The sequence below is a fragment of the Littorina saxatilis genome, linkage group LG2 (genome assembly GCF_037325665.1).
Source record: "Littorina saxatilis isolate snail1 linkage group LG2, US_GU_Lsax_2.0, whole genome shotgun sequence".
Taxonomy (NCBI): Eukaryota; Metazoa; Mollusca; class Gastropoda; order Littorinimorpha; family Littorinidae; genus Littorina; species Littorina saxatilis.
In genome coordinates, this window is record NC_090246.1 from 39347544 (window position 1) to 39372956 (window position 25413).

Here is a 25413-nt window from a genome sequence, read left to right on the forward strand (position 1 = left end):
ATGAGTCTGTTGGCACCGCTCTGTTCCAATGACTCGCTGAAGAACAATCTGAGTGGTATGACACCGCTCTGTTCCAATGACTCGCTGAAGAACAATCTGAGTGGTATGACACCGCTCTGTTCCAATGACTCGCTGAAGAACAATCTGAGTGGTATGACACCGCTCTGTTCCAATGACTCGCTGAAGAACAATGTGAGTGGTATGACACCGCTCTGTTCCAATGACTCGCTGAAGAACAATCTGAGTGGTATGGCACCGCTCTGTTCCAATGACTCGCTGAAGAACAATGTGAGTGGTATGGCACCGCTCTGTTCCAGTGACTCGCTGAAGAACAATCTGAGTGGTATGACACCGCTCTGTTCCAGTGACTCGCCGAAGAACAATCTGAGTGGTATGACACCGCTCTGTTCCAATGACTCGCTGAAGAACAATGTGAGTGGTATGACACCGCTCTGTTCCAATGACTCGCTGAAGAACAATGTGAGTGGTATGGCACCGCTCTGTTCCAATGACTCGCTGAAGAACAATCTGAGTGGTATGACACCGCTCTGTTCCAATGACTCGCTGAAGAACAATCTGAGTGGTATGACACCGCCCTGTTCCAATGACTCGCCGAAGAACAATCTGAGTGGTATGACACCGCTCTGTTCCAATGACTCGCTGAAGAACAATCTGAGTGGTATGACACCGCTCTGTTCCAATGACTCGCTGAAGAACAATGTGAGTGGTATGACACCGCTCTGTTCCAATGACTCGCTGAAGAACAATGTGAGTGGTATGACACCGCTCTGTTCCAATGACTCGCTGAAGAACAATCTGAGTGGTATGACACCGCTCTGTTCCAATGACTCGCTGTAGAACAATGTGAGTGGTATGGCACCGCTCTGTTCCAATGACTCGCTGAAGAACAATGTGAGTGGTATGACACCGCTCTGTTCCAATGACTCGCTGAAGAACAATCTGAGTGGTATGCACCGCTCTGTTCCAATGACTCGCTGAAGAACAATCTGAGTGGTATGACACCGCTCTGTTCCAATGACTCGCTGAAGAACAATCTGAGTGGTATGACACCGCTCTGTTCCAATGACTCGCTGAAGAACAATGTGAGTGGTATGACACCGCTCTGTTCCAATGACTCGCTGAAGAACAATCTGAGTGGTATGACACCGCTCTGTTCCAATGACTCGCTGAAGAACAATGTGAGTGGTATGACACCGCTCTGTTCCAATGACTCGCTGAAGAACAATCTGAGTGGTATGACACCGCTCTGTTCCAATGACTCGCTGAAGAACAATCTGAGTGGTATGACACCGCTCTGTTCCAATGACTCGCTGAAGAACAATGTGAGTGGTATGACACCGCTCTGTTCCAATGACTCGCTGAAGAACAATCTGAGTGGTATGGCACCGCTCTGTTCCAATGACTCGCTGAAGAACAATCTGAGTGGTATGACACCGCTCTGTTCCAATGACTCGCTGAAGAACAATGTGAGTGGTATGACACCGCTCTGTTCCAATGACTCGCTGAAGAACAATCTGAGTGGTATGACACCGCTCTGTTCCAATGACTCGCTGAAGAACAATGTGAGTGGTATGACACCGCTCTGTTCCAATGACTCGCTGAAGAACAATCTGAGTGGTATGACACCGCTCTGTTCCAATGACTCGCTGAAGAACAATCTGAGTGGTATGGCACCGCTCTGTTCCAATGACTCGCTGAAGAACAATGTGAGTGGTATGACACCGCTCTGTTCCAATGACTCGCTGAAGAACAATCTGAGTGGTATGACACCGCTCTGTTCCAATGACTCGCTGAAGAACAATCTGAGTGGTATGACACCGCTCTGTTCCAATGACTCGCTGAAGAACAATCTGAGTGGTATGACACCGCTCTGTTCCAATGACTCGCTGAAGAACAATCTGAGTGGTATGACACCGCTCTGTTCCAATGACTCGCTGAAGAACAATCTGAGTGGTATGACACCGCTCTGTTCCAATGACTCGCTGAAGAACAATCTGAGTGGTATGACACCGCTCTGTTCCAATGACTCGCTGAAGAACAATCTGAGTGGTATGACACCGCTCTGTTCCAATGACTCGCTGAAGAACAATCTGAGTGGTATGACACCGCTCTGTTCCAATGACTCGCTGAAGAACAATCTGAGTGGTATGACACCGCTCTGTTCCAATGACTCGCTGAAGAACAATCTGAGTGGTATGACACCGCTCTGTTCCAATGACTCGCTGAAGAACAATCTGAGTGTATGACACCGCTCTGTTCCAATGACTCGCTGAAGAACAATCTGAGTGGTATGGCACCGCTCTGTTCCAATGACTCGCTGAAGAACAATCTGAGTGTATGACACCGCTCTGTTCCAATGACTCGCTGAAGAACAATCTGAGTGGTATGGCACCGCTCTGTTCCAATGACTCGCTGAAGAACAATCTGAGTGGTATGACACCGCTCTGTTCCAATGACTCGCTGAAGAACAATCTGAGTGGTATGACACCGCTCTGTTCCAATGACTCGCTGAAGAACAATCTGAGTGGTATGACACCGCTCTGTTCCAATGACTCGCTGAAGAACAATCTGAGTGGTATGACACCGCTCTGTTCCAATGACTCGCTGAAGAACAATGTGAGTGGTATGACACCGCTCTGTTCCAATGACTCGCTGAAGAACAATCTGAGTGGTATGACACCGCTCTGTTCCAATGACTCGCTGAAGAACAATCTGAGTGGTATGACACCGCTCTGTTCCAATGACTCGCTGAAGAACAATCTGAGTGGTATGACACCGCTCTGTTCCAGTGACTCGCTGAAGAACAATCTGAGTGGTATGACACCGCTCTGTTCCAATGACTCGCTGAAGAACAATCTGAGTGGTATGGCACCGCTCTGTTCCAATGACTCGCTGAAGAACAATCTGAGTGGTATGACACCGCTCTGTTCCAGTGACTCGCTGAAGAACAATCTGAGTGGTATGACACCGCTCTGTTCCAATGACTCGCTGAAGAACAATCTGAGTGTATGACACCGCTCTGTTCCAATGACTCGCTGAAGAACAATCTGAGTGGTATGGCACCGCTCTGTTCCAATGACTCGCTGAAGAACAATCTGAGTGGTATGACACCGCTCTGTTCCAATGACTCGCTGTATGAGGAAGGCAAGAGAGGGCCAAGTCGACTACGAGAAGTACACTTCGGGAAGCTGCTGGCCGGACGGAGCTTTAGCACTGAGTTTTCGGTAAAAAGACTGTATGTAGTCTTCGCGAAGTCGACTTCGGGCTCAATTGAGGACCGTCTTTAGAGTTTGGATCAGAATTGGAGTTCGAGTTAGGGACATGCATTACCAACATTAAGGACCGTCTTTAGAGTTTGGATCAGAATTGGAGTTCGAGTTAGGGACATGCATTACCAACATTAAGGACCGTCTTTAGAGCCCCGGTTTGGATTAAAATTCGAGTTCGAGTTAGGGACATGCATTACCAACATTAAGCGCTGCCAGAGACAATGTCGCTTGTATTGGGCAGAGGGGGGGGGGGTGTTTGTGCAGTAGAACACACACCACGCAGAATGCCACATGAATCATGACTGCCCACACCACCAATAACCGTTTAACATCGACACCAACCTCTCCGGGGAATAGCGCGAACGTGGCCGCACGGTTTGATGTTTGAATCCATACAATAACAGGAATCCAGTGAAGCAATGAATGCAGTGGTCACGCCCCAGTGGTCACGGAGTGTGAAATCGTGAACGGGTGTATAAGCGTAACTCACAATGGGGTCAGTTGGTCACATTTGTTTTCAATTACTAACGGCTGATCGCGCGGGTAACGAGGCATGTACAACGGTTGTGTGTCTGCTGTGTGTGTGAGTGTGTCTGCTGTGTGTGTGAGTGTGTCTGCTGTGTGTGTGAGTGTGTCTGCTGTGTGTGTGAGTGTGTCTGCTGTGTGTGTGAGTGTGTCTGCTGTGTGTGTGAGTGTGTCTGCTGTGTGTGTGAGTGTGTCTGCTGTGTGTGTGAGTGTGTCTGCTGTGTGTGTGAGTGTGTCTGCTGTGTGTGTGAGTGTGTCTGCTGTGTGTGTGAGTGTGTCTGCTGTGTGTGTGAGTGTGTCTGCTGTGTGTGTGAGTGTGTCTGCTGTGTGTGTGAGTGTGTCTGCTGTGTGTGTGAGTGTGTCTGCTGTGTGTGTGAGTGTGTCTGCTGTGTGTGTGTGTGTGGGTTAGGCATACCGATGGTTGCATTCTGTGTGTGTTGGGAAAATCAATAATCGAACGAATGGAACATGGCGTAATGTCGTGTCGTGTTTATTGGTAAAATAATTAGCCTGCGAAAGACTTGTTCATGATGTGTGTGCGTGCATATACGCTTAATTGGAGAGTATTTTTGGTTTGTTTGATTTGTTTGTGTGGAAACAATCTCGTGGTAGGTCAGAGTCAGAGTCAGAGTCAGAGGCTATTTGAACTATTCGCACTTGCTCAACTAACTTGCCTGTTCTGTCAAAAGGCCAAATTGTGTTTGCTTGATTGTGTGTGTGTGTGTGTGTGTGTGTGCGTTCGTGCGTGCGTGCGTGCGTGTGTGTGTGTGTGTGTGTGTGTGTGCGTGCGTCCGAGTTTGCGTGCGTGCGAGTGTGTACGTGTGTGTGCGAGCGTGCGCACGATCGAGTGTTGAAGAGGGGATATTGCTCGCACACACGAGTGTTGAAGAGGGGATATTATGATTTCCTAGTTATACATGGGGAAAGTTAGAAGCGGGTGTTGAAGAGGGGATATTATGATTTCCTAGTTATACATGGGGAAAGTTAGAAGCGGGTGTTGAAGAGAGGATATTATGATTTCCTAGTTATACATGGGGAAAGTTAGAAGCGGGTGTTGAAGAGGGGATATTATGATTTCCTAGTCATACATGGGGAAAGTTAGAAGCGGGTGTTGAAGAGGGGATATTATGATTTCCTAGTTATACATGGGGAAAGTTAGAAGCGGGTGTTGAAGAGGGGATATTATGATTTCCTAGTTATACATGGGGAAAGTTAGAAGCGGGTGTTGAAGAGGGGATATTATGATTTCCTAGTTATACATGGGGAAAGTTAGAAGCGGGTGTTGAAGAGGGGATATTATGATTTCCTAGTTATACATGGGGAAAGTTAGAAGCGGGTGTTGAAGAGGGGATATTATGATTTCCTAGTTATACATGGGGAAAGTTAGAAGCGGGTGTTGAAGAGGGGATATTATGATTTCCTAGTTATACATGGGGAAAGTTAGAAGCGGGTGTTGAAGAGGGGATATTATGATTTCCTAGTTATACATGGGGAAAGTTAGAAGCGGGTGTTGAAGAGGGGATATTATGATTTCCTAGTCATACATGGGGAAAGTTAGAAGCGGGTGTTGAAGAGGGGATATTATGATTTCCTAGTCATACATGGGGAAAGTTAGAAGCGGGTGTTGAAGAGGGGATATTATGATTTCCTAGTTATACATGGGGAAAGTTAGAAGCGGGTGTTGAAGAGGGGATATTATGATTTCCTAGTTATACATGGGGAAAGTTAGAAGCGGGTGTTGAAGAGGGGATATTATGATTTCCTAGTTATACATGGGGAAAGTTAGAAGCGGGTGTTGAAGAGGGGATATTATGATTTCCTAGTTATACATGGGGAAAGTTAGAAGCGGGTGTTGAAGAGGGGATATTATGATTTCCTAGTCATACATGGGGAAAGTTAGAAGCGGGTGTTGAAGAGGGGATATTATGATTTCCTAGTCATACATGGGGAAAGTTAGAAGCGGGTGTTGAAGAGGGGATATTATGATTTCCTAGTTATACATGGGGAAAGTTAGAAGCGGGTGTTGAAGAGGGGATATTATGATTTCCTAGTTATACATGGGGAAAGTTAGAAGCGGGTGTTGAAGAGGGGATATTATGATTTCCTAGTTATACATGGGGAAAGTTAGAAGCGGGTGTTGAAGAGGGGATATTATGATTTCCTAGTCATACATGGGGAAAGTTAGAAGCGGGTGTTGAAGAGGGGATATTATGATTTCCTAGTCATACATGGGGAAAGTTAGAAGCGGGTGTTGAAGAGGGGATATTATGATTTCCTAGTCATACATGGGGAAAGTTAGAAGCGGGTGTTGAAGAGGGGATATTATGATTTCCTAGTCATACATGGGGAAAGTTAGAAGCGGGTGTTGAAGAGGGGATATTATGATTTCCTAGTCATACATGGGGAAAGTTAGAAGCGGGTGTTGAAGAGGGGATATTATGATTTCCTAGTCATACATGGGGAAAGTTAGAAGCGGGTGTTGAAGAGGGGATATTATGATTTCCTAGTCATACATGGGGAAAGTTAGAAGCGGGTGTTGAAGAGGGGATATTATGATTTCCTAGTCATACATGGGGAAAGTTAGAAGCGGGTGTTGAAGAGGGGATATTATGATTTCCTAGTCATACATGGGGAAAGTTAGAAGCGGGTGTTGAAGAGGGGATATTATGATTTCCTAGTCATACATGGGGAAAGTTAGAATCGGGTGTTGAAGAGGGGATATTATGATTTCCTAGTCATACATGGGGAAAGTTAGAAGCGGGTGTTGAAGAGGGGATATTATGATTTCCTAGTCATACATGGGGAAAGTTAGAAGCGGGTGTTGAAGAGGGGATATTATGATTTCCTAGTCATACATGGGGAAAGTTAGAAGCGGGTGTTGAAGAGGGGATATTATGATTTCCTAGTCATACATGGGGAAAGTTAGAAGCGGGTGTTGAAGAGGGGATATTATGATTTCCTAGTCATACATGGGGAAAGTTAGAAGCGGGTGTTGAAGAGAGGATATTATGATTTCCTAGTCATACATGGGGAAAGTTAGAAGCGGGTGTTGAAGAGGGGATATTATGATTTCCTAGTCATACATGGGGAAAGTTAGAAGCGGGTGTTGAAGAGGGGATATTATGATTTCCTAGTCATACATGGGGAAAGTTAGAAGCGGGTGTTGAAGAGGGGATATTATGATTTCCTAGTCATACATGGGGAAAGTTAGAAGCGGGTGTTGAAGAGGGGATATTATGATTTCCTAGTCATACATGGGGAAAGTTAGAAGCGGGTGTTGAAGAGGGGATATTATGATTTCCTAGTCATACATGGGGAAAGTTAGAAGCGGGTGTTGAAGAGGGGATATTATGATTTCCTAGTTATACATGGGGAAAGTTAGAAGCGGGTGTTGAAGAGGGGATATTATGATTTCCTAGTCATACATGGGGAAAGTTAGAAGCGGGTGTTGAAGAGGGGATATTATGATTTCCTAGTCATACATGGGGAAAGTTAGAAGCGGGTGTTGAAGAGGGGATATTATGATTTCCTAGTCATACATGGGGAAAGTTAGAAGCGGGTGTTGAAGAGGGGATATTATGATTTCCTAGTCATACATGGGGAAAGTTAGAAGCGGGTGTTGAAGAGGGGATATTATGATTTCCTAGTCATACATGGGGAAAGTTAGAAGCGGGTGTTGAAGAGGGGATATTATGATTTCCTAGTCATACATGGGGAAAGTTAGAAGCGGGTGTTGAAGAGGGGATATTATGATTTCCTAGTCATACATGGGGAAAGTTAGAAGCGGGTGTTGAAGAGGGGATATTATGATTTCCTAGTCATACATGGGGAAAGTTAGAAGCGGGTGTTGAAGAGGGGATATTATGATTTCCTAGTCATACATGGGGAAAGTTAGAAGCGGGTGTTGAAGAGGGGATATTATGATTTCCTAGTCATACATGGGGAAAGTTAGAAGCGGGTGTTGAAGAGGGGATATTATGATTTCCTAGTCATACATGGGGAAAGTTAGAAGCGGGTGTTGAAGAGGGGATATTATGATTTCCTAGTCATACATGGGGAAAGTTAGAAGCGGGTGTTGAAGAGGGGATATTATGATTTCCTAGTCATACATGGGGAAAGTTAGAAGCGGGTGTTGAAGAGGGGATATTATGATTTCCTAGTCATACATGGGGAAAGTTAGAAGCGGGTGTTGAAGAGGGGATATTATGATTTCCTAGTCATACATGGGGAAAGTTAGAAGCGGGTGTTGAAGAGGGGATATTATGATTTCCTAGTCATACATGGGGAAAGTTAGAAGCGGGTGTTGAAGAGGGGATATTATGATTTCCTAGTCATACATGGGGAAAGTTAGAAGCGGGTGTTGAAGAGGGGATATTATGATTTCCTAGTCATACATGGGGAAAGTTAGAAGCGGGTGTTGAAGAGGGGATATTATGATTTCCTAGTCATACATGGGGAAAGTTAGAAGCGGGTGTTGAAGAGGGGATATTATGATTTCCTAGTCATACATGGGGAAAGTTAGAAGCGGGTGTTGAAGAGGGGATATTATGATTTCCTAGTCATACATGGGGAAAGTTAGAAGCGGGTGTTGAAGAGGGGATATTATGATTTCCTAGTCATACATGGGGAAAGTTAGAAGCGGGTGTTGAAGAGGGGATATTATGATTTCCTAGTCATACATGGGGAAAGTTAGAAGCGGGTGTTGAAGAGGGGATATTATGATTTCCTAGTCATACATGGGGAAAGTTAGAAGCGGGTGTTGAAGAGGGGATATTATGATTTCCTAGTCATACATGGGGAAAGTTAGAAGCGGGTGTTGAAGAGGGGATATTATGATTTCCTAGTCATACATGGGGAAAGTTAGAAGCGGGTGTTGAAGAGGGGATATTATGATTTCCTAGTCATACATGGGGAAAGTTAGAAGCGGGTGTTGAAGAGGGGATATTATGATTTCCTAGTCATACATGGGGAAAGTTAGAAGCGGGTGTTGAAGAGGGGATATTATGATTTCCTAGTCATACATGGGGAAAGTTAGAAGCGGGTGTTGAAGAGGGGATATTATGATTTCCTAGTCATACATGGGGAAAGTTAGAAGCGGGTGTTGAAGAGGGGATATTATGATTTCCTAGTCATACATGGGGAAAGTTAGAAGCGGGTGTTGAAGAGGGGATATTATGATTTCCTAGTCATACATGGGGAAAGTTAGAAGCGGGTGTTGAAGAGGGGATATTATGATTTCCTAGTCATACATGGGGAAAGTTAGAAGCGGGTGTTGAAGAGGGGATATTATGATTTCCTAGTCATACATGGGGAAAGTTAGAAGCGGGTGTTGAAGAGGGGATATTATGATTTCCTAGTCATACATGGGGAAAGTTAGAAGCGGGTGTTGAAGAGGGGATATTATGATTTCCTAGTCATACATGGGGAAAGTTAGAAGCGGGTGTTGAAGAGGGGATATTATGATTTCCTAGTCATACATGGGGAAAGTTAGAAGCGGGTGTTGAAGAGGGGATATTATGATTTCCTAGTCATACATGGGGAAAGTTAGAAGCGGGTGTTGAAGAGGGGATATTATGATTTCCTAGTCATACATGGGGAAAGTTAGAAGCGGGTGTTGAAGAGGGGATATTATGATTTCCTAGTCATACATGGGGAAAGTTAGAAGCGGGTGTTGAAGAGGGGATATTATGATTTCCTAGTCATACATGGGGAAAGTTAGAAGCGGGTGTTGAAGAGGGGATATTATGATTTCCTAGTCATACATGGGGAAAGTTAGAAGCGGGTGTTGAAGAGGGGATATTATGATTTCCTAGTCATACATGGGGAAAGTTAGAAGCGGGTGTTGAAGAGGGGATATTATGATTTCCTAGTCATACATGGGGAAAGTTAGAAGCGGGTGTTGAAGAGGGGATATTATGATTTCCTAGTCATACATGGGGAAAGTTAGAAGCGGGTGTTGAAGAGGGGATATTATGATTTCCTAGTCATACATGGGGAAAGTTAGAAGCGGGTGTTGAAGAGGGGATATTATGATTTCCTAGTCATACATGGGGAAAGTTAGAAGCGGGTGTTGAAGAGGGGATATTATGATTTCCTAGTCATACATGGGGAAAGTTAGAAGCGGGTGTTGAAGAGGGGATATTATGATTTCCTAGTCATACATGGGGAAAGTTAGAAGCGGGTGTTGAAGAGGGGATATTATGATTTCCTAGTCATACATGGGGAAAGTTAGAAGCGGGTGTTGAAGAGGGGATATTATGATTTCCTAGTCATACATGGGGAAAGTTAGAAGCGGGTGTTGAAGAGGGGATATTATGATTTCCTAGTCATACATGGGGAAAGTTAGAAGCGGGTGTTGAAGAGGGGATATTATGATTTCCTAGTCATACATGGGGAAAGTTAGAAGCGGGTGTTGAAGAGGGGATATTATGATTTCCTAGTCATACATGGGGAAAGTTAGAAGCGGGTGTTGAAGAGGGGATATTATGATTTCCTAGTCATACATGGGGAAAGTTAGAAGCGGGTGTTGAAGAGGGGATATTATGATTTCCTAGTCATACATGGGGAAAGTTAGAAGCGGGTGTTGAAGAGGGGATATTATGATTTCCTAGTCATACATGGGGAAAGTTAGAAGCGGGTGTTGAAGAGGGGATATTATGATTTCCTAGTCATACATGGGGAAAGTTAGAAGCGGGTGTTGAAGAGGGGATATTATGATTTCCTAGTCATACATGGGGAAAGTTAGAAGCGGGTGTTGAAGAGGGGATATTATGATTTCCTAGTCATACATGGGGAAAGTTAGAAGCGGGTGTTGAAGAGGGGATATTATGATTTCCTAGTCATACATGGGGAAAGTTAGAAGCGGGTGTTGAAGAGGGGATATTATGATTTCCTAGTCATACATGGGGAAAGTTAGAAGCGGGTGTTGAAGAGGGGATATTATGATTTCCTAGTCATACATGGGGAAAGTTAGAAGCGGGTGTTGAAGAGGGGATATTATGATTTCCTAGTCATACATGGGGAAAGTTAGAAGCGGGTGTTGAAGAGGGGATATTATGATTTCCTAGTCATACATGGGGAAAGTTAGAAGCGGGTGTTGAAGAGGGGATATTATGATTTCCTAGTCATACATGGGGAAAGTTAGAAGCGGGTGTTGAAGAGGGGATATTATGATTTCCTAGTCATACATGGGGAAAGTTAGAAGCGGGTGTTGAAGAGGGGATATTATGATTTCCTAGTCATACATGGGGAAAGTTAGAAGCGGGTGTTGAAGAGGGGATATTATGATTTCCTAGTCATACATGGGGAAAGTTAGAAGCGGGTGTTGAAGAGGGGATATTATGATTTCCTAGTCATACATGGGGAAAGTTAGAAGCGGGTGTTGAAGAGGGGATATTATGATTTCCTAGTCATACATGGGGAAAGTTAGAAGCGGGTGTTGAAGAGGGGATATTATGATTTCCTAGTCATACATGGGGAAAGTTAGAAGCGGGTGTTGAAGAGGGGATATTATGATTTCCTAGTCATACATGGGGAAAGTTAGAAGCGGGTGTTGAAGAGGGGATATTATGATTTCCTAGTCATACATGGGGAAAGTTAGAAGCGGGTGTTGAAGAGGGGATATTATGATTTCCTAGTCATACATGGGGAAAGTTAGAAGCGGGTGTTGAAGAGGGGATATTATGATTTCCTAGTCATACATGGGGAAAGTTAGAAGCGGGTGTTGAAGAGGGGATATTATGATTTCCTAGTCATACATGGGGAAAGTTAGAAGCGGGTGTTGAAGAGGGGATATTATGATTTCCTAGTCATACATGGGGAAAGTTAGAAGCGGGTGTTGAAGAGGGGATATTATGATTTCCTAGTCATACATGGGGAAAGTTAGAAGCGGGTGTTGAAGAGGGGATATTATGATTTCCTAGTCATACATGGGGAAAGTTAGAAGCGGGTGTTGAAGAGGGGATATTATGATTTCCTAGTCATACATGGGGAAAGTTAGAAGCGGGTGTTGAAGAGGGGATATTATGATTTCCTAGTCATACATGGGGAAAGTTAGAAGCGGGTGTTGAAGAGGGGATATTATGATTTCCTAGTCATACATGGGGAAAGTTAGAAGCGGGTGTTGAAGAGGGGATATTATGATTTCCTAGTCATACATGGGGAAAGTTAGAAGCGGGTGTTGAAGAGGGGATATTATGATTTCCTAGTCATACATGGGGAAAGTTAGAAGCGGGTGTTGAAGAGGGGATATTATGATTTCCTAGTCATACATGGGGAAAGTTAGAAGCGGGTGTTGAAGAGGGGATATTATGATTTCCTAGTCATACATGGGGAAAGTTAGAAGCGGGTGTTGAAGAGGGGATATTATGATTTCCTAGTCATACATGGGGAAAGTTAGAAGCGGGTGTTGAAGAGGGGATATTATGATTTCCTAGTCATACATGGGGAAAGTTAGAAGCGGGTGTTGAAGAGGGGATATTATGATTTCCTAGTCATACATGGGGAAAGTTAGAAGCGGGTGTTGAAGAGGGGATATTATGATTTCCTAGTCATACATGGGGAAAGTTAGAAGCGGGTGTTGAAGAGGGGATATTATGATTTCCTAGTCATACATGGGGAAAGTTAGAAGCGGGTGTTGAAGAGGGGATATTATGATTTCCTAGTCATACATGGGGAAAGTTAGAAGCGGGTGTTGAAGAGGGGATATTATGATTTCCTAGTCATACATGGGGAAAGTTAGAAGCGGGTGTTGAAGAGGGGATATTATGATTTCCTAGTCATACATGGGGAAAGTTAGAAGCGGGTGTTGAAGAGGGGATATTATGATTTCCTAGTCATACATGGGGAAAGTTAGAAGCGGGTGTTGAAGAGGGGATATTATGATTTCCTAGTCATACATGGGGAAAGTTAGAAGCGGGTGTTGAAGAGGGGATATTATGATTTCCTAGTCATACATGGGGAAAGTTAGAAGCGGGTGTTGAAGAGGGGATATTATGATTTCCTAGTCATACATGGGGAAAGTTAGAAGCGGGTGTTGAAGAGGGGATATTATGATTTCCTAGTCATACATGGGGAAAGTTAGAAGCGGGTGTTGAAGAGGGGATATTATGATTTCCTAGTCATACATGGGGAAAGTTAGAAGCGGGTGTTGAAGAGGGGATATTATGATTTCCTAGTCATACATGGGGAAAGTTAGAAGCGGGTGTTGAAGAGGGGATATTATGATTTCCTAGTCATACATGGGGAAAGTTAGAAGCGGGTGTTGAAGAGGGGATATTATGATTTCCTAGTCATACATGGGGAAAGTTAGAAGCGGGTGTTGAAGAGGGGATATTATGATTTCCTAGTCATACATGGGGAAAGTTAGAAGCGGGTGTTGAAGAGGGGATATTATGATTTCCTAGTCATACATGGGGAAAGTTAGAAGCGGGTGTTGAAGAGGGGATATTATGATTTCCTAGTCATACATGGGGAAAGTTAGAAGCGGGTGTTGAAGAGGGGATATTATGATTTCCTAGTCATACATGGGGAAAGTTAGAAGCGGGTGTTGAAGAGGGGATATTATGATTTCCTAGTCATACATGGGGAAAGTTAGAAGCGGGTGTTGAAGAGGGGATATTATGATTTCCTAGTCATACATGGGGAAAGTTAGAAGCGGGTGTTGAAGAGGGGATATTATGATTTCCTAGTCATACATGGGGAAAGTTAGAAGCGGGTGTTGAAGAGGGGATATTATGATTTCCTAGTCATACATGGGGAAAGTTAGAAGCGGGTGTTGAAGAGGGGATATTATGATTTCCTAGTCATACATGGGGAAAGTTAGAAGCGGGTGTTGAAGAGGGGATATTATGATTTCCTAGTCATACATGGGGAAAGTTAGAAGCGGGTGTTGAAGAGGGGATATTATGATTTCCTAGTCATACATGGGGAAAGTTAGAAGCGGGTGTTGAAGAGGGGATATTATGATTTCCTAGTCATACATGGGGAAAGTTAGAAGCGGGTGTTGAAGAGGGGATATTATGATTTCCTAGTCATACATGGGGAAAGTTAGAAGCGGGTGTTGAAGAGGGGATATTATGATTTCCTAGTCATACATGGGGAAAGTTAGAAGCGGGTGTTGAAGAGGGGATATTATGATTTCCTAGTCATACATGGGGAAAGTTAGAAGCGGGTGTTGAAGAGGGGATATTATGATTTCCTAGTCATACATGGGGAAAGTTAGAAGCGGGTGTTGAAGAGGGGATATTATGATTTCCTAGTCATACATGGGGAAAGTTAGAAGCGGGTGTTGAAGAGGGGATATTATGATTTCCTAGTCATACATGGGGAAAGTTAGAAGCGGGTGTTGAAGAGGGGATATTATGATTTCCTAGTCATACATGGGGAAAGTTAGAAGCGGGTGTTGAAGAGGGGATATTATGATTTCCTAGTCATACATGGGGAAAGTTAGAAGCGGGTGTTGAAGAGGGGATATTATGATTTCCTAGTCATACATGGGGAAAGTTAGAAGCGGGTGTTGAAGAGGGGATATTATGATTTCCTAGTCATACATGGGGAAAGTTAGAAGCGGGTGTTGAAGAGGGGATATTATGATTTCCTAGTCATACATGGGGAAAGTTAGAAGCGGGTGTTGAAGAGGGGATATTATGATTTCCTAGTCATACATGGGGAAAGTTAGAAGCGGGTGTTGAAGAGGGGATATTATGATTTCCTAGTCATACATGGGGAAAGTTAGAAGCGGGTGTTGAAGAGGGGATATTATGATTTCCTAGTCATACATGGGGAAAGTTAGAAGCGGGTGTTGAAGAGGGGATATTATGATTTCCTAGTCATACATGGGGAAAGTTAGAAGCGGGTGTTGAAGAGGGGATATTATGATTTCCTAGTCATACATGGGGAAAGTTAGAAGCGGGTGTTGAAGAGGGGATATTATGATTTCCTAGTCATACATGGGGAAAGTTAGAAGCGGGTGTTGAAGAGGGGATATTATGATTTCCTAGTCATACATGGGGAAAGTTAGAAGCGGGTGTTGAAGAGGGGATATTATGATTTCCTAGTCATACATGGGGAAAGTTAGAAGCGGGTGTTGAAGAGGGGATATTATGATTTCCTAGTCATACATGGGGAAAGTTAGAAGCGGGTGTTGAAGAGGGGATATTATGATTTCCTAGTCATACATGGGGAAAGTTAGAAGCGGGTGTTGAAGAGGGGATATTATGATTTCCTAGTCATACATGGGGAAAGTTAGAAGCGGGTGTTGAAGAGGGGATATTATGATTTCCTAGTCATACATGGGGAAAGTTAGAAGCGGGTGTTGAAGAGGGGATATTATGATTTCCTAGTCATACATGGGGAAAGTTAGAAGCGGGTGTTGAAGAGGGGATATTATGATTTCCTAGTCATACATGGGGAAAGTTAGAAGCGGGTGTTGAAGAGGGGATATTATGATTTCCTAGTCATACATGGGGAAAGTTAGAAGCGGGTGTTGAAGAGGGGATATTATGATTTCCTAGTCATACATGGGGAAAGTTAGAAGCGGGTGTTGAAGAGGGGATATTATGATTTCCTAGTCATACATGGGGAAAGTTAGAAGCGGGTGTTGAAGAGGGGATATTATGATTTCCTAGTCATACATGGGGAAAGTTAGAAGCGGGTGTTGAAGAGGGGATATTATGATTTCCTAGTCATACATGGGGAAAGTTAGAAGCGGGTGTTGAAGAGGGGATATTATGATTTCCTAGTCATACATGGGGAAAGTTAGAAGCGGGTGTTGAAGAGGGGATATTATGATTTCCTAGTCATACATGGGGAAAGTTAGAAGCGGGTGTTGAAGAGGGGATATTATGATTTCCTAGTCATACATGGGGAAAGTTAGAAGCGGGTGTTGAAGAGGGGATATTATGATTTCCTAGTCATACATGGGGAAAGTTAGAAGCGGGTGTTGAAGAGGGGATATTATGATTTCCTAGTCATACATGGGGAAAGTTAGAAGCGGGTGTTGAAGAGGGGATATTATGATTTCCTAGTCATACATGGGGAAAGTTAGAAGCGGGTGTTGAAGAGGGGATATTATGATTTCCTAGTCATACATGGGGAAAGTTAGAAGCGGGTGTTGAAGAGGGGATATTATGATTTCCTAGTCATACATGGGGAAAGTTAGAAGCGGGTGTTGAAGAGGGGATATTATGATTTCCTAGTCATACATGGGGAAAGTTAGAAGCGGGTGTTGAAGAGGGGATATTATGATTTCCTAGTCATACATGGGGAAAGTTAGAAGCGGGTGTTGAAGAGGGGATATTATGATTTCCTAGTCATACATGGGGAAAGTTAGAAGCGGGTGTTGAAGAGGGGATATTATGATTTCCTAGTCATACATGGGGAAAGTTAGAAGCGGGTGTTGAAGAGGGGATATTATGATTTCCTAGTCATACATGGGGAAAGTTAGAAGCGGGTGTTGAAGAGGGGATATTATGATTTCCTAGTCATACATGGGGAAAGTTAGAAGCGGGTGTTGAAGAGGGGATATTATGATTTCCTAGTCATACATGGGGAAAGTTAGAAGCGGGTGTTGAAGAGGGGATATTATGATTTCCTAGTCATACATGGGGAAAGTTAGAAGCGGGTGTTGAAGAGGGGATATTATGATTTCCTAGTCATACATGGGGAAAGTTAGAAGCGGGTGTTGAAGAGGGGATATTATGATTTCCTAGTCATACATGGGGAAAGTTAGAAGCGGGTGTTGAAGAGGGGATATTATGATTTCCTAGTCATACATGGGGAAAGTTAGAAGCGGGTGTTGAAGAGGGGATATTATGATTTCCTAGTCATACATGGGGAAAGTTAGAAGCGGGTGTTGAAGAGGGGATATTATGATTTCCTAGTCATACATGGGGAAAGTTAGAAGCGGGTGTTGAAGAGGGGATATTATGATTTCCTAGTCATACATGGGGAAAGTTAGAAGCGGGTGTTGAAGAGGGGATATTATGATTTCCTAGTCATACATGGGGAAAGTTAGAAGCGGGTGTTGAAGAGGGGATATTATGATTTCCTAGTTATACATGGGGAAAGTTAGAAGCGGGTGTTGAAGAGGGGATATTATGATTTCCTAGTCATACATGGGGAAAGTTAGAAGCGGGTGTTGAAGAGGGGATATTATGATTTCCTAGTCATACATGGGGAAAGTTAGAAGCGGGTGTTGAAGAGGGGATATTATGATTTCCTAGTCATACATGGGGAAAGTTAGAAGCGGGTGTTGAAGAGGGGATATTATGATTTCCTAGTCATACATGGGGAAAGTTAGAAGCGGGTGTTGAAGAGGGGATATTATGATTTCCTAGTCATACATGGGGAAAGTTAGAAGCGGGTGTTGAAGAGGGGATATTATGATTTCCTAGTCATACATGGGGAAAGTTAGAAGCGGGTGTTGAAGAGGGGATATTATGATTTCCTAGTCATACATGGGGAAAGTTAGAAGCGGGTGTTGAAGAGGGGATATTATGATTTCCTAGTCATACATGGGGAAAGTTAGAAGCGGGTGTTGAAGAGGGGATATTATGATTTCCTAGTCATACATGGGGAAAGTTAGAAGCGGGTGTTGAAGAGGGGATATTATGATTTCCTAGTCATACATGGGGAAAGTTAGAAGCGGGTGTTGAAGAGGGGATATTATGATTTCCTAGTCATACATGGGGAAAGTTAGAAGCGGGTGTTGAAGAGGGGATATTATGATTTCCTAGTCATACATGGGGAAAGTTAGAAGCGGGTGTTGAAGAGGGGATATTATGATTTCCTAGTCATACATGGGGAAAGTTAGAAGCGGGTGTTGAAGAGGGGATATTATGATTTCCTAGTCATACATGGGGAAAGTTAGAAGCGGGTGTTGAAGAGGGGATATTATGATTTCCTAGTCATACATGGGGAAAGTTAGAAGCGGGTGTTGAAGAGGGGATATTATGATTTCCTAGTCATACATGGGGAAAGTTAGAAGCGGGTGTTGAAGAGGGGATATTATGATTTCCTAGTCATACATGGGGAAAGTTAGAAGCGGGTGTTGAAGAGGGGATATTATGATTTCCTAGTCATACATGGGGAAAGTTAGAAGCGGGTGTTGAAGAGGGGATATTATGATTTCCTAGTCATACATGGGGAAAGTTAGAAGCGGGTGTTGAAGAGGGGATATTATGATTTCCTAGTCATACATGGGGAAAGTTAGAAGCGGGTGTTGAAGAGGGGATATTATGATTTCCTAGTCATACATGGGGAAAGTTAGAAGCGGGTGTTGAAGAGGGGATATTATGATTTCCTAGTCATACATGGGGAAAGTTAGAAGCGGGTGTTGAAGAGGGGATATTATGATTTCCTAGTCATACATGGGGAAAGTTAGAAGCGGGTGTTGAAGAGGGGATATTATGATTTCCTAGTCATACATGGGGAAAGTTAGAAGCGGGTGTTGAAGAGGGGATATTATGATTTCCTAGTCATACATGGGGAAAGTTAGAAGCGGGTGTTGAAGAGGGGATATTATGATTTCCTAGTCATACATGGGGAAAGTTAGAAGCGGGTGTTGAAGAGGGGATATTATGATTTCCTAGTCATACATGGGGAAAGTTAGAAGCGGGTGTTGAAGAGGGGATATTATGATTTCCTAGTCATACATGGGGAAAGTTAGAAGCGGGTGTTGAAGAGGGGATATTATGATTTCCTAGTCATACATGGGGAAAGTTAGAAGCGGGTGTTGAAGAGGGGATATTATGATTTCCTAGTCATACATGGGGAAAGTTAGAAGCGGGTGTTGAAGAGGGGATATTATGATTTCCTAGTCATACATGGGGAAAGTTAGAAGCGGGTGTTGAAGAGGGGATATTATGATTTCCTAGTCATACATGGGGAAAGTTAGAAGCGGGTGTTGAAGAGGGGATATTATGATTTCCTAGTCATACATGGGGAAAGTTAGAAGCGGGTGTTGAAGAGGGGATATTATGATTTCCTAGTCATACATGGGGAAAGTTAGAAGCGGGTGTTGAAGAGGGGATATTATGATTTCCTAGTCATACATGGGGAAAGTTAGAAGCGGGTGTTGAAGAGGGGATATTATGATTTCCTAGTCATACATGGGGAAAGTTAGAAGCGGGTGTTGAAGAGGGGATATTATGATTTCCTAGTTATACATGGGGAAAGTTAGAAGCGGGTGTTGAAGAGGGGATATTATGATTTCCTAGTCATACATGGGGAAAGTTAGAAGCGGGTGTTGAAGAGGGGATATTATGATTTCCTAGTCATACATGGGGAAAGTTAGAAGCGGGTGTTGAAGAGGGGATATTATGATTTCCTAGTCATACATGGGGAAAGTTAGAAGCGGGTGTTGAAGAGGGGATATTATGATTTCCTAGTCATACATGGGGAAAGTTAGAAGCGGGTGTTGAAGAGGGGATATTATGATTTCCTAGTCATACATGGGGAAAGTTAGAAGCGGGTGTTGAAGAGGGGATATTATGATTTCCTAGTCATACATGGGGAAAGTTAGAAGCGGGTGTTGAAGAGGGGATATTATGATTTCCTAGTCATACATGGGGAAAGTTAGAAGCGGGTGTTGAAGAGGGGATATTATGATTTCCTAGTCATACATGGGGAAAGTTAGAAGCGGGTGTTGAAGAGGGGATATTATGATTTCCTAGTCATACATGGGGAAAGTTAGAAGCGGGTGTTGAAGAGGGGATATTATGATTTCCTAGTCATACATGGGGAAAGTTAGAAGCGGGTGTTGAAGAGGGGATATTATGATTTCCTAGTCATACATGGGGAAAGTTAGAAGCGGGTGTTGAAGAGGGGATATTATGATTTCCTAGTCATACATGGGGAAAGTTAGAAGCGGGTGTTGAAGAGGGGATATTATGATTTCCTAGTCATACATGGGGAAAGTTAGAAGCGGGTGTTGAAGAGGGGATATTATGATTTCCTAGTCATACATGGGGAAAGTTAGAAGCGGGTGTTGAAGAGGGGATATTATGATTTCCTAGTCATACATGGGGAAAGTTAGAAGCGGGTGTTGAAGAGGGGATATTATGATTTCCTAGTCATACATGGGGAAAGTTAGAAGCGGGTGTTGAAGAGGGGATATTATGATTTCCTAGTCATACATGGGGAAAGTTAGAAGCGGGTGTTGAAGAGGGGATATTATGATTTCCTAGTCATACATGGGGAAAGTTAGAAGCGGGTGTTGAAGAGGGGATATTATGATTTCCTAGTCATACATGGGGAAAGTTAGAAGCGGGTGTTGAAGAGGGGATATTATGATTTCCTAGTCATACATGGGGAAAGTTAGAAGCGGGTGTTGAAGAGGGGATATTATGATTTCCTAGTCATACATGGGGAAAGTTAGAAGCGGGTGTTGAAGAGGGGATATTATGATTTCCTAGTCATACATGGGGAAAGTTAGAAGCGGGTGTTGAAGAGGGGATATTATGATTTCCTAGTCATACATGGGGAAAGTTAGAAGCGGGTGTTGAAGAGGGGATATTATGATTTCCTAGTCATACATGGGGAAAGTTAGAAGCGGGTGTTGAAGAGGGGATATTATGATTTCCTAGTCATACATGGGGAAAGTTAGAAGCGGGTGTTGAAGAGGGGATATTATGATTTCCTAGTCATACATGGGGAAAGTTAGAAGCGGGTGTTGAAGAGGGGATATTATGATTTCCTAGTCATACATGGGGAAAGTTAGAAGCGGGTGTTGAAGAGGGGATATTATGATTTCCTAGTCATACATGGGGAAAGTTAGAAGCGGGTGTTGAAGAGGGGATATTATGATTTCCTAGTCATACATGGGGAAAGTTAGAAGCGGGTGTTGAAGAGGGGATATTATGATTTCCTAGTCATACATGGGGAAAGTTAGAAGCGGGTGTTGAAGAGGGGATATTATGATTTCCTAGTCATACATGGGGAAAGTTAGAAGCGGGTGTTGAAGAGGGGATATTATGATTTCCTAGTCATACATGGGGAAAGTTAGAAGCGGGTGTTGAAGAGGGGATATTATGATTTCCTAGTCATACATGGGGAAAGTTAGAAGCGGGTGTTGAAGAGGGGATATTATGATTTCCTAGTCATACATGGGGAAAGTTAGAAGCGGGTGTTGAAGAGGGGATATTATGATTTCCTAGTCATACATGGGGAAAGTTAGAAGCGGGTGTTGAAGAGGGGATATTATGATTTCCTAGTCATACATGGGGAAAGTTAGAAGCGGGTGTTGAAGAGGGGATATTATGATTTCCTAGTCATACATGGGGAAAGTTAGAAGCGGGTGTTGAAGAGGGGATATTATGATTTCCTAGTCATACATGGGGAAAGTTAGAAGCGGGTGTTGAAGAGGGGATATTATGATTTCCTAGTCATACATGGGGAAAGTTAGAAGCGGGTGTTGAAGAGGGGATATTATGATTTCCTAGTCATACATGGGGAAAGTTAGAAGCGGGTGTTGAAGAGGGGATATTATGATTTCCTAGTCATACATGGGGAAAGTTAGAAGCGGGTGTTGAAGAGGGGATATTATGATTTCCTAGTCATACATGGGGAAAGTTAGAAGCGGGTGTTGAAGAGGGGATATTATGATTTCCTAGTCATACATGGGGAAAGTTAGAAGCGGGTGTTGAAGAGGGGATATTATGATTTCCTAGTCATACATGGGGAAAGTTAGAAGCGGGTGTTGAAGAGGGGATATTATGATTTCCTAGTCATACATGGGGAAAGTTAGAAGCGGGTGTTGAAGAGGGGATATTATGATTTCCTAGTCATACATGGGGAAAGTTAGAAGCGGGTGTTGAAGAGGGGATATTATGATTTCCTAGTCATACATGGGGAAAGTTAGAAGCGGGTGTTGAAGAGGGGATATTATGATTTCCTAGTCATACATGGGGAAAGTTAGAAGCGGGTGTTGAAGAGGGGATATTATGATTTCCTAGTCATACATGGGGAAAGTTAGAAGCGGGTGTTGAAGAGGGGATATTATGATTTCCTAGTCATACATGGGGAAAGTTAGAAGCGGGTGTTGAAGAGGGGATATTATGATTTCCTAGTCATACATGGGGAAAGTTAGAAGCGGGTGTTGAAGAGGGGATATTATGATTTCCTAGTCATACATGGGGAAAGTTAGAAGCGGGTGTTGAAGAGGGGATATTATGATTTCCTAGTCATACATGGGGAAAGTTAGAAGCGGGTGTTGAAGAGGGGATATTATGATTTCCTAGTCATACATGGGGAAAGTTAGAAGCGGGTGTTGAAGAGGGGATATTATGATTTCCTAGTCATACATGGGGAAAGTTAGAAGCGGGTGTTGAAGAGGGGATATTATGATTTCCTAGTCATACATGGGGAAAGTTAGAAGCGGGTGTTGAAGAGGGGATATTATGATTTCCTAGTCATACATGGGGAAAGTTAGAAGCGGGTGTTGAAGAGGGGATATTATGATTTCCTAGTCATACATGGGGAAAGTTAGAAGCGGGTGTTGAAGAGGGGATATTATGATTTCCTAGTCATACATGGGGAAAGTTAGAAGCGGGTGTTGAAGAGGGGATATTATGATTTCCTAGTCATACATGGGGAAAGTTAGAAGCGGGTGTTGAAGAGGGGATATTATGATTTCCTAGTCATACATGGGGAAAGTTAGAAGCGGGTGTTGAAGAGGGGATATTATGATTTCCTAGTCATACATGGGGAAAGTTAGAAGCGGGTGTTGAAGAGGGGATATTATGATTTCCTAGTCATACATGGGGAAAGTTAGAAGCGGGTGTTGAAGAGGGGATATTATGATTTCCTAGTTATACATGGGGAAAGTTAGAAGCGGGTGTTGAAGAGGGGATATTATGATTTCCTAGTTATACATGGGGAAAGTTAGAAGCGGGTGTTGAAGAGGGGATATTATGATTTCCTAGTCATACATGGGGAAAGTTAGAAGCGGGTGTTGAAGAGGGGATATTATGATTTCCTAGTCATACATGGGGAAAGTTAGAAGCGGGTGTTGAAGAGGGGATATTATGATTTCCTAGTCATACATGGGGAAAGTTAGAAGCGGGTGTTGAAGAGGGGATATTATGATTTCCTAGTCATACATGGGGAAAGTTAGAAGCGGGTGTTGAAGAGGGGATATTATGATTTCCTAGTCATACATGGGGAAAGTTAGAAGCGGGTGTTGAAGAGGGGATATTATGATTTCCTAGTCATACATGGGGAAAGTTAGAAGCGGGTGTTGAAGAGGGGATATTATGATTTCCTAGTCATACATGGGGAAAGTTAGAAGCGGGTGTTGAAGAGGGGATATTATGATTTCCTAGTCATACATGGGGAAAGTTAGAAGCGGGTGTTGAAGAGGGGATATTATGATTTCCTAGTCATACATGGGGAAAGTTAGAAGCGGGTGTTGAAGAGGGGATATTATGATTTCCTAGTCATACATGGGGAAAGTTAGAAGCGGGTGTTGAAGAGGGGATATTATGATTTCCTAGTTATACATGGGGAAAGTTAGAAGCGGGTGTTGAAGAGGGGATATTATGATTTCCTAGTCATACATGGGGAAAGTTAGAAGCGGGTGTTGAAGAGGGGATATTATGATTTCCTAGTCATACATGGGGAAAGTTAGAAGCGGGTGTTGAAGAGGGGATATTATGATTTCCTAGTCATACATGGGGAAAGTTAGAAGCGGGTGTTGAAGAGGGGATATTATGATTTCCTAGTCATACATGGGGAAAGTTAGAAGCGGGTGTTGAAGAGGGGATATTATGATTTCCTAGTCATACATGGGGAAAGTTAGAAGCGGGTGTTGAAGAGGGGATATTATGATTTCCTAGTCATACATGGGGAAAGTTAGAAGCGGGTGTTGAAGAGGGGATATTATGATTTCCTAGTTATACATGGGGAAAGTTAGAAGCGGGTGTTGAAGAGGGGATATTATGATTTCCTAGTTATACATGGGGAAAGTTAGAAGCGGGTGTTGAAGAGGGGATATTATGATTTCCTAGTTATACATGGGGAAAGTTAGAAGCGGGTGTTGAAGAGGGGATATTATGATTTCCTAGTTATACATGGGGAAAGTTAGAAGCGGGTGTTGAAGAGGGGATATTATGATTTCCTAGTTATACATGGGGAAAGTTAGAAGCGGGTGTTGAAGAGGGGATATTATGATTTCCTAGTTATACATGGGGAAAGTTAGAAGCGGGTGTTGAAGAGGGGATATTATGATTTCCTAGTTATACATGGGGAAAGTTAGAAGCGGGTGTTGAAGAGGGGATATTATGATTTCCTAGTTATACATGGGGAAAGTTAGAAGCGGGTGTTGAAGAGGGGATATTATGATTTCCTAGTTATACATGGGGAAAGTTAGAAGCGGGTGTTGAAGAGGGGATATTATGATTTCCTAGTTATACATGGGGAAAGTTAGAAGCGGGTGTTGAAGAGGGGATATTATGATTTCCTAGTCATACATGGGGAAAGTTAGAAGCGGGTGTTTGGGAAAGGGGGCGATAGGGGAGGGGGGGGGTGATTGATTTAATGGAGTCAAGTACCGTCCTCTCTCCCTGACAGACGGGTATGTGACAGTACTCCTCACAGAGCGAGTGTAGGAGTTATAGCGGTCACATTCAACAACAAGGGACTATGCGACTGACTGACCCTGGGCTGTTTACACGATGACCAACTGGAATATCTCCGGCCATTCCCGCTCAACTCTCGTCACAACACACGTCAAACATCCCCCACAACACATGTCAAACATCCCCCACAACACACGTCAAACACCCCCCCCCCCACAACACACGTCAAACATCTCCCACAACACACGTCAAACATCCCCCACAACACACGTCAAACATCCCCAACATCCCCCACAACACACGTCAAACACCCCCCCCCCCACAACACACGTCAAACATCTCCCACAACACACGTCAAACATCCCCCACAACACACGTCAAACACCCCCCCCCACAACACACGTCAAACATCTCCCACAACACACGTCAAACATCCCCCAGTGTGACGGCATGACGTCCCTCTCTCTGCGTGGTGGCTAGTTCTGTTGGTCTGCCACACGCTCCCTGCTGTGTGAGGAAACATCTCCTAGTTGCCCTGTACAGGGATTTCCTCAAGACACTAAGAAGAAGAAGATCTCAGTTGTCCAGTTCGGTGAATGTACACTTGAAATAATATGTTAGCTTGGCGATCGTACTGGGTCATAATTGTTGTGATTAACAAATTGTTGACTTTCCATAGAAGGCAGCGAGCATGTGATTGCATGCGCTTTCAAAAACAAAAGTGTGTGTGTGTGCGTTTGTGTGTGTTTGTGTGTGTGTGTGTGTGTGTGTGTGTGAGTGTGTGTATGCGTGTGTGTGTGTATGCGTGTGTGTGTGTGTGTGTTTGTGTGTGTGTGTGTGGAGCGAGCTGTACAGAGAGCTGTGTCCAAGGTGGTCAGCATGAAGTGAGTGACCAATGTTGACACTCATGGCGCCGCCCGTGCTGGCATTGAGTGCGTTAAGCCTGACTCCGTTAGGAAGATAGTACCGTAGTGGTAGTCAAGCATTGCATTAGTTATTCAACCGGGTATGAGCTTACGTCC

General features: G+C 43.6%; 2 protein-coding genes across 2 annotated transcripts; both read left to right on the forward strand.

Annotated features, from left to right (window-relative positions):
* Nucleotides 1-858, forward strand: LOC138952979 (uncharacterized). Its single transcript, XM_070324749.1, has one exon. The coding sequence runs from the start codon at nt 1-3 to the stop codon at nt 856-858; it is 858 nt and encodes a 285-aa protein (XP_070180850.1).
* Nucleotides 859-1016: 158 nt separating this feature from the next.
* On the forward strand, nt 1017-2267 carry LOC138952989 (serine-rich adhesin for platelets-like). Its single transcript, XM_070324759.1, has one exon. The coding sequence runs from the start codon at nt 1017-1019 to the stop codon at nt 2265-2267; it is 1251 nt and encodes a 416-aa protein (XP_070180860.1).
* The last annotated feature ends 23146 nt before the right edge of the window (nt 2268-25413 follow it).

Bases quoted from the DNA above. Each gene is read 5' to 3' on its own strand.
- LOC138952979 (XM_070324749.1), top strand. From the start codon at position 1: ATGAGTCTGTTGGCACCGCTCTGTTCCAATGACTCGCTGAAGAACAAT.
- LOC138952989 (XM_070324759.1), top strand. From the start codon at position 1,017: ATGACACCGCTCTGTTCCAATGACTCGCTGAAGAACAATCTGAGTGGT.